General features: G+C 40.6%; 2 protein-coding genes across 4 annotated transcripts; both read right to left on the bottom strand.

Moving 5' to 3' along the window:
• Positions 1–1,825: 1,825 nt before the first annotated feature.
• Positions 1,826–6,519, bottom strand: LOC145973366 (uncharacterized). 3 transcript variants are annotated; one of them, XM_083102673.1, is made up of 3 exons: positions 6,046–6,519; positions 5,044–5,938; positions 1,826–2,477 (listed from the first exon to the last, which is right to left on the bottom strand). In XM_083102673.1, the coding sequence occupies exons 1-2, from the start codon at positions 6,461–6,463 to the stop codon at positions 5,049–5,051; spliced, it is 1,308 nt and encodes a 435-aa protein (XP_082958799.1). In that variant the 5' UTR covers positions 6,464–6,519; the 3' UTR covers positions 1,826–2,477; positions 5,044–5,048. The 3 variants fall into 3 exon arrangements, with proteins under 3 accessions (XP_082958799.1, XP_082958800.1, XP_082958801.1); XM_083102674.1 differs by lacking the exon at positions 1,826–2,477 and adding an exon at positions 4,317–4,427; XM_083102675.1 differs by lacking the exon at positions 1,826–2,477 and having other exon boundaries at positions 5,049–5,561; positions 5,700–5,938.
• LOC145973258 (uncharacterized) lies at positions 2,228–4,674 on the bottom strand. Its single transcript, XM_083102516.1, has 2 exons — positions 3,340–4,674; positions 2,228–3,229 (listed from the first exon to the last, which is right to left on the bottom strand). Exons 1-2 carry the CDS (start codon positions 4,672–4,674, stop codon positions 2,228–2,230), a joined length of 2,337 nt encoding a protein of 778 aa, XP_082958642.1.
• Positions 6,520–7,883: the final 1,364 nt, after the last annotated feature.

Raw genomic sequence — 7,883 nt, 5'->3', positions numbered from 1 at the left:
ATTCTTTTTATTCATCATTAATATTATCGATCTTTCGGTGATCGATATTTTCGGTGATGAATATTTTTGATGTATTAACGTTCCATGAGCAGACTTTTTTTCAGACGGACGCTTCATGTCTCTTTTAAAATGATAAATAAATAGAATAGAGAAAGAAGAAGAGTACATGTATGTTCGACATATTAAAAGCCACTGAAGTACTACATTTGCTCATGCATTGGCTAAAGCAGAAAATCATTAATGTAGTGATCTTTAATATCATGATTTTTTGTACAAAGTTTTTTATATAATAATAATATAATCTTTTTAAAAAAAGATAAAAAAAAGGAGTCAAGTACATGCACCAGTTGAAAAACTGCGTATTAATGATGAATTTGCATTATCCGCACTACATTACACTAGTGTATATTAAAGGCTGTTGCAATGAAGTATCTAAATTTAATGACATAATATATAAATACTTTGATAATGAAATAATAATGTATATTCTGCTAAACAAAAATGAAAAATATATCATGCAAATTTTAATCATTTAAAATGTTCATATTATTCGACTCATGCATAAATACATAAAGCGTCTTATTGTTGTTGCTCATGAACGAAATACTAACACTTTCTTAATTTGATAATATCCCATACAGCAGTGCAGCAATATTACCTTAATGTTGCTGCAATGTTGCTGCAATTTCTGTGTTGTGTGGGATATTATAATCATGGAAGTATACCTTAAACGGACAACTCAACCGAACGAATTGCTTTTCTTTTATCATTACGCGCAAAAAAAAATTTTTATATTTATTCCAATTACAAATAATAAGTGATTCAAAATATGATATTCAAAATCAGATTTTCAAAATTTTGTCTTACTTGCAGAATCTTGCGGTCTTTCATCTTAATATCGCGAGGAAATTCCTGACTACAAATGTATTGATTGATAACGAATAAAAAAGAAGAATTGATCGATCAATTATTGTTGGATCATCGAGATTGTCGTTCATACCTTGATGTAAAAATAGAGAATAAAACAGGAAGGTATATTGCACTGCACGGTGAATTCAACATTGACGAACGAGATTCTTTGACAAAAGCACAGTTTTTGTTTGTTGATTTCAATAGTGTTGATTTCACAATTTTTGTATAGTAGGGGAGACCGGGGACAAAAATAACATTTTTTGTATTATAGGTCACTAATTAATTATTATCGTTAGAGATATAAAAAAAAAGATTATATGTTAAAATACTCCATTTATTGCTCTATTATTATACCTATGTTTCAATCTCAAATGATAGATATTTAAAGAGCTATTATAGTTTTTCGCAAGTACGTTGATTGTTACTTTTATTTTGGGGGCCGGGGACGAAAGTAACATAGTCTGGGGATAAAAGTACCAGTTCTTATTTTCGAAAAAATAAAATAAATATGACTTTTTTCAATTTAAGGCAACTTTTATTATAATCTTTTATTAAGCAAGATAACTTTTTTTTATAAATTTGTATTATATTATATTAAAATAAAAAATAAAATAAATATTTATTTTTATCATCTTTGAAAAACTTAAAAGATATAATCTTCGTTAAGCAAAATAATTGTTAGATTGAACGAACTTACCTGAAGTGAAGTTCGATCATAATTATGCCCTTTGTCTCGTCCGGATGGAGACTATGTAGTCGTGCTTCCGCACGCCCTCTCGACAACAGATTTTAAAGTACCGCCAAAAAGAAAAGCTCGCGCCTCTGCGAGCGCGAGTTACCGCGCGCGCCGGCGCAGCGCGCGCCACGCCACCTCTTAAGTTCCAATCATTTCGGCAAATCACCCTTCCTGGGAGTGGGAAATAATTGATGGGTGGGTGTCCATCCGGACGAGACAAAGGGCATAATTATGATCGAACTTCACTTCAGGTAAGTTCGTTCAATCTAACAATTATGCCTCTGTATGTCTCGTCCGGATGGAGACTATGTAGCTGTTTATAGACTAGGGATTTGCCAGTGGGAGTAATATAAATATTATTATGAGAGACTGTGAGCGAGTACTATATATTATCTAAGAATAATAGATAGATGTGTAAGTATAAAGTGTCTTATAGATCTAAGTATACAAAAAGTACGCTGTGGTCTTATAGAAAAATTAAAATTGCATGTTCTAAGAGCCATATAAACTTAAAATTAAAATAAACTTCTAAGACTAATGACAACATGGTCTTACGTAGCGATCTCATGGTAGAAGTAATTAGGGTTTTAAGATCGCATCGCTAAAATCCTCAGGGTTAATAAGAGGCCTATTGTAAAAATTTGCAAAGACCCTGGACTCGCCGGTCCAACCCGCCGCGCGTTTAATAATCACGATAGAGACTCTCTTAGCGGCTGCTTGAGACGTTGAAGCGTGTCGCGTACTGTGTGCAGAGAAGAGGGAAGTATTTATGCCACATTCCTCCAAAGCCAGACGAATCCAGCGACCAATAGTTTGCGACGAAACCGCCCTATGGGGTTTAGAAAAAGAGATAAACAAAAAATCGCATGTAGAAGGGCGTAACTCCCTGGTAAGCTCTATATAATGTTCCATGAGGCGAACAACACAAAGATTTTCATGGTTTGCAAAGCGTGAAAAAAGGAAAAAGGGTTGAGAGCGACCCGGTGCTGAAGTTTTTATCCGATCTGGAACGCGAATCATCAATTTCTCTTCCAAAGAGATCTGCGACACTCTTATTAAACTAAGCGTTTGCGCTCTATGACCAGTAGCGAGAGCTAAGAGGAGTATCAGTTTTTTGGTGATATCTTTCAAAGAAACTCCTTCATATGGGTAAATAGAGGACAATTTAGCTATCACGGGGGCGGGGTCCCAAACAAAATCGTATCGCGGACGGGGCGGTTTGATTACCGAAACGCCTTTACAGAAACGTTTAACCATAGGATGATTGCCGATTTCGTTCTGCGAAATTAAGGAGATCGCTGATCTCATCGTATTCAGACATGAATAGGAAGAGATTTTGGGTAGCTCCTGGGCTAAAAATTGCAAGGTCTGAGCAGCCGACGGTGAGTAGAGCGGTGACCTATGACGCTGGCAAAATTTCCACCAGGCACGAAGTGGGTAGGAATATTGTTTGATAGTCGATTCCGATAGGGAGGCTAGTAAAGCTGGTATTGCTGTATCTGGTACTAAGCGAGCCTTGAATGCCTCCCTGATAACTTCACGACCCCCAGGGAAAGTGACCTCCATGATGGGTGACAGGTCCTGAAAGGTGACGATAAGAGTGAATAATTAGGAGGTAAGATTAATGGTTCGGAAATCACAAGACGACCAAACAACGGGAACCAGGGCTGTGAGGGCCACCAAGGCACTACCAGTGTTCCCGTTGCTTCGTCGTCAATTATCTTTCTGAGAACACGTGGTAGTAAAATGAAAGGTGGGAAAGCATAGAAGTTTAGATTTTCCCACGAAAAAGTGAACGCGTCTACAGAGATTGATCCCGGGTCAGGATACCAGGAAGCGTACAAATCACATTTGTTATTTATTGAAGACGCGAACAAATCTATATCAAAGGGACCAAAGACCCTTGCCACTCGACGAAATGCTGTAACCGATAAAGACCATTCCGTATCAGGATCCGAAGTTCTAGATTCGGCATCCGCGATAGAGTTTTCTATAGATGAAATATAAGAGGCAAAAACGAATATGTTGCGATCCTCGCACCAACGCCAGATTTGTCTAGAAATTTCAGAGAGATGAGGAAATTGAATAGAGCCAAACTTATTGATGTAGGCTATAGCAGTAGTATTGTCAATGCGGAGTAAGATGTTGCAGTCGTGAAGATCTGCTGCAAAACAAAGCAGGCCGTTAAAGGCCGCTTTAAGCTCTAATGAGTTTATGTGAAGCGTCCTCTCACACTCAGACCACCAGCCATGAGTGCGCCTGTCGCGGCAAGAAGCCCCCCAGCCGTTCAAAGATGCATCCGTAAATATTTCTTGCACAAATCTGTCTGAGCGGATTTTGTTCGTCTGTTTGGGATTGGAAAAGATGTCGATCCACCATCTGAAGTCTTCCTGGAAGTGTGAAGAAATGTCCATTTCTGCTGAGTAATCCTCATTGTTATTGACAAGAGCTAAGAACTTTTCTCTTTCAAATCTCTTCGTATGAAGAAGTCCGTACTGAACTGCAGGGCAGACTGAGACGAGAGAACCGATAAGGCTGGCAAATTCTCGAATGGAACATCTTGTTCTGAGGGCCAACGATGTTGTTAAACTTAGTAACTTTGCTCTACGTGAAGGAGGGATCGTAATTGATTGCTCATTTGAATCGAAGATGAAACCTAAATACTTGCTTTTATTTGATGGCTCCAAATGCGATTTAGCGTAATTTACCACAAACCCCAAAGAGTGAAGAAGGTTAACTGAAGCGTTGACGTTAGCCCGACATTCTTCGTTGGACGAACCTAAGAGGAGAAAATCGTCCAGGTAAGTTATTGATTGATAGCCTTTTTTACGGAGATAGGTAAATACAGGTCTAAGAATCTTTGTGAATATGTAGGGAGCTGTGGACAAGCCAAAAGGCAGAGCCGTGAATTCAAAGGTCTTATTGCGCCATTGGAAACGAAGGAACTTTCTATGGCCCTCAAAAATTGGAACTAACAGGTAAGCATCTTCCAGATCGAGGGTTGCCATATGCGTTCCAGGAAGCATGAGGCGAACCACAGTACGCCAATCCTCTAATTTGAAGTGTGGAGGCTCGATGTATACGTTGAGGTCTCGCAGATTCAAAATAAAGCGTTTCCCTCCTGATGACTTATCTATCAAAAAGAAAGATGAGAGGAACTGGTCTTTGCTAGGTTCAACCTGTGCGATGGCTTCTTTTCGCTGTAGACGATCTATTTCCAAGTCACAGGCTAGCGCAGCAGATAACGACAAGTTGGGCTCAGAAAGATGAGCCCTTGATGGAGGCGAAATAGTGAAAGGAATGCGGTAGCCTCTTATGGCACTCAATACAACAGGGTCAGAGGTGATACTCGACCAAGATTCGTAGAATTTATGTAAGCGACCGGCCGAACTTACGTTGTCTAGTGACGGCGACGAGATCTGGTCTGAGACCGGGAGCGGTGGCGTTGGCTCTGGTGATAATGAGCCCCTGTTCGGCGAGCCGACGAAGGACGGGCAGGGGCCTTCCGGTTTCCCGAAATCCTAGACGCCTGTTGGTGAGATCGATATTGTGTTGACTGGCGGACCGGTTGTAACGTCTTTTTTCCTATCGGGAGAGCTGATTTGGAGACATCACGGGCAGTTTTTTCACAGACCTGAGCCGCCTTGAGCGTTTCGGCAAAATTTTGCCCGAATAAGAACTCGTCGATCGGAGCTGATTCTGCAGCATTTTTGCCAACGATATTGAGAGAAGGCTTGGTGAAAGCTCTTCTCGCCAGTGAGAGACGGTAGTGGTGGTCCGCTAGCAGATGAATGCCTTCTGAGAAATTTGTCAGAGCCGACCTTGCCTCATTCTTGAGATCTTGCAAGATCTCCGGCTTCAGCAAGAGCGACATGCCCGAGCCGAGGGCGTTGAGGGAAGCAGCCACCTGTGCCTGTGAAGATGACTGATATTCGTCCCGTTTAATGACCGACGGGGTCAGCGCTGCGATTAGCTCCTTATTCAGCTTTGGTGGAGCCAGCGATGATAGCTCCCCCTTAGGTTCATATTTAGACAGCAGGTTAGAACGCACCTCGTTATTGAGACCGCCTCGCGACTCCGTCTGGATTGCATTCAGAACCGTAGGATTCCAGGAGGATGACGTAGGGGGTGTCTGAGTTCTCCTGAACAAATCCTCAACCAAGGTATACGCCACGGGAACAACTTCCGGAACCTGGGATTCCGGAATGTCTGTGGCAAGAGGGGAGGCAAAGGATACGCTGCCAGTTGGCGTGGCACTCACCTCATTGACGCTAGGAATCGTCGGCGAATCTATGTATGGAAAGAAGGAGACAGAATAGAAATCACATCGGTTATGTCCTCCCTTTGCCAGTTGCAGAGGGGGGGGGGGGGGGGGCTGGGTCAACAGGAGGACATACCTGGTACAACGCCTCGGTCAGCTTGTGCGACCGTGTGTTCTATTGTATTCTGCTCCACAGCGCCTGGTCTAATTGCTGCTAAGGGCGATGCTGGGCCCTCATCCTGTGGCGGAATAACCTCTATAGGCGATCTAACCTGACATAAGTCTAGGTTATGTGAGCTGTTGCGGCGCACAAGAAAATCTCGAAAATCTCTGAGAATTTCGCTATAACTTTCCCTGGATCGGGAACGCCGTACCGAAGAATCCCTCGATGAGATGCTGTCCGATGAATGAGCATCCCTAGATCTTTCTCTCCTATGTCTCTCTCCTCGAGCACATTCGCGCGATTTTTCCCTTGAGGAATGTTTACGGGACGCTCTTCTGTCCCTAGAATGCCTCGAGAAGGATCCCTTATTTGCGCTTTTGTGCTTAGGCATTATTCTAATGGGTAGAGCCTGAAAAGAGACTAAAAAAATGAAAATAATAACTACGGTACACGTTGTCGACACGAGCGAACAAAACACAATGAGGTGGCGTGGCGCGCGCTGCGCCGGCGCGCGCGGCAACTCGCGCTCGCAGAGGCGCGAGCTTTTCTTTTTGGCGGTACTTTAAAATCTGTTGTCGAGAGGGCGTGCGGAAGCACGACTACATAGTCTCCATCCGGACGAGACATACAGAGGCATAATTATAAGTAATATCATAAAATAATTATACTTAATATCACACCAGTCTTGTACTTTTTTAAGTCTAAATAATAGTTCTAAATAATAGTGTAAAAATTGCATGATAACTACTTATACAAAAGAGATTAGGATCTATTCCGAATCACAATTATGGCATACGTAATAAGAATCCCCTTTGGTACAGTTATTATGGGACCAGCCGCGCGTTACTTTAAGCATTGAAACATGTTACTTTCGTCCACAAAGTTACTTTTGTCCTCAAACACATTTTTTAGAATAAAAGCATTATAACCTAAATATGATGCAAGACTTAGCCAAATCAACTATAAAAACTTATGAATACATTTTAGAAGAATACACCGGCAAATAATTACGTCAATATATACACTTTAATTAGGCATAGATACAAAAAAACTAACACAAGAAATACGTAGGTGAATAATGCAGATACACTAATTTCACTCCTGCATGTGCAACCGGCACGATCGTTCTACAACAATTAGCTGAAAAGGAAGAGAATCGGGGCGTACGCGTTTGACTACATAGTACAAATTATTCAACATATTGTGTAGTTTATTACGAGGCTTGTTACTTTCATGACGTTGTTACGTTTGTCCCCGGTCTTCCCTAATAATGCGTCACTATCCACGGCAGTCCCATATATACATTGTTAGCCTCGCAGCGACATTGACCGAGTGATTTCTTTGATGTCACAATGATTGATAAGTATCATATCGATCGCTATCTTTCGTCCCTTTTCTCCAGCTATCAACATATAATAGAAGAGCATCAAGGTCGAAGTGATAGAGAATTGATACCAATTGCCACCCCACAGAAACGTATCATTATAGTTATTTTTAAGAAAAAATATGTAATTGTTAATTGCAAATTACATATTTTTTCTTCAAAACAATTATGTGTTTTCTTTACACCAATTGATTCCTCTCATTATTTTGTACATAAAAGTATTAAGGTAAGATAATCGAAAAATGAATATTTTACAAGATATTTTACGGTTTATGTAAAATTAAGAAATAATTTCAAGTCTTATAACCCAAAAAGTATTTGAGGGAAAAATATTTTACTATAGTGTTTTGGAAAGCCCTCGAGATAAGCTACAAGAATATGCAATAAAAAATAGAGTTCCATTTAAGAAATTGACGGTGACCTTCAC

The sequence above is a fragment of the Camponotus vicinus genome, unplaced genomic scaffold (assembly GCF_025532165.1).
Source record: "Camponotus vicinus isolate PSW18456_S1 unplaced genomic scaffold, iyCamVici1.0 SCAF_6, whole genome shotgun sequence".
Taxonomy (NCBI): Eukaryota; Metazoa; Arthropoda; class Insecta; order Hymenoptera; family Formicidae; genus Camponotus; species Camponotus vicinus.
The sequence above is the reverse complement of the archived record's forward strand: the minus strand, read 5'-3'. Positions and strand labels throughout refer to the sequence as shown.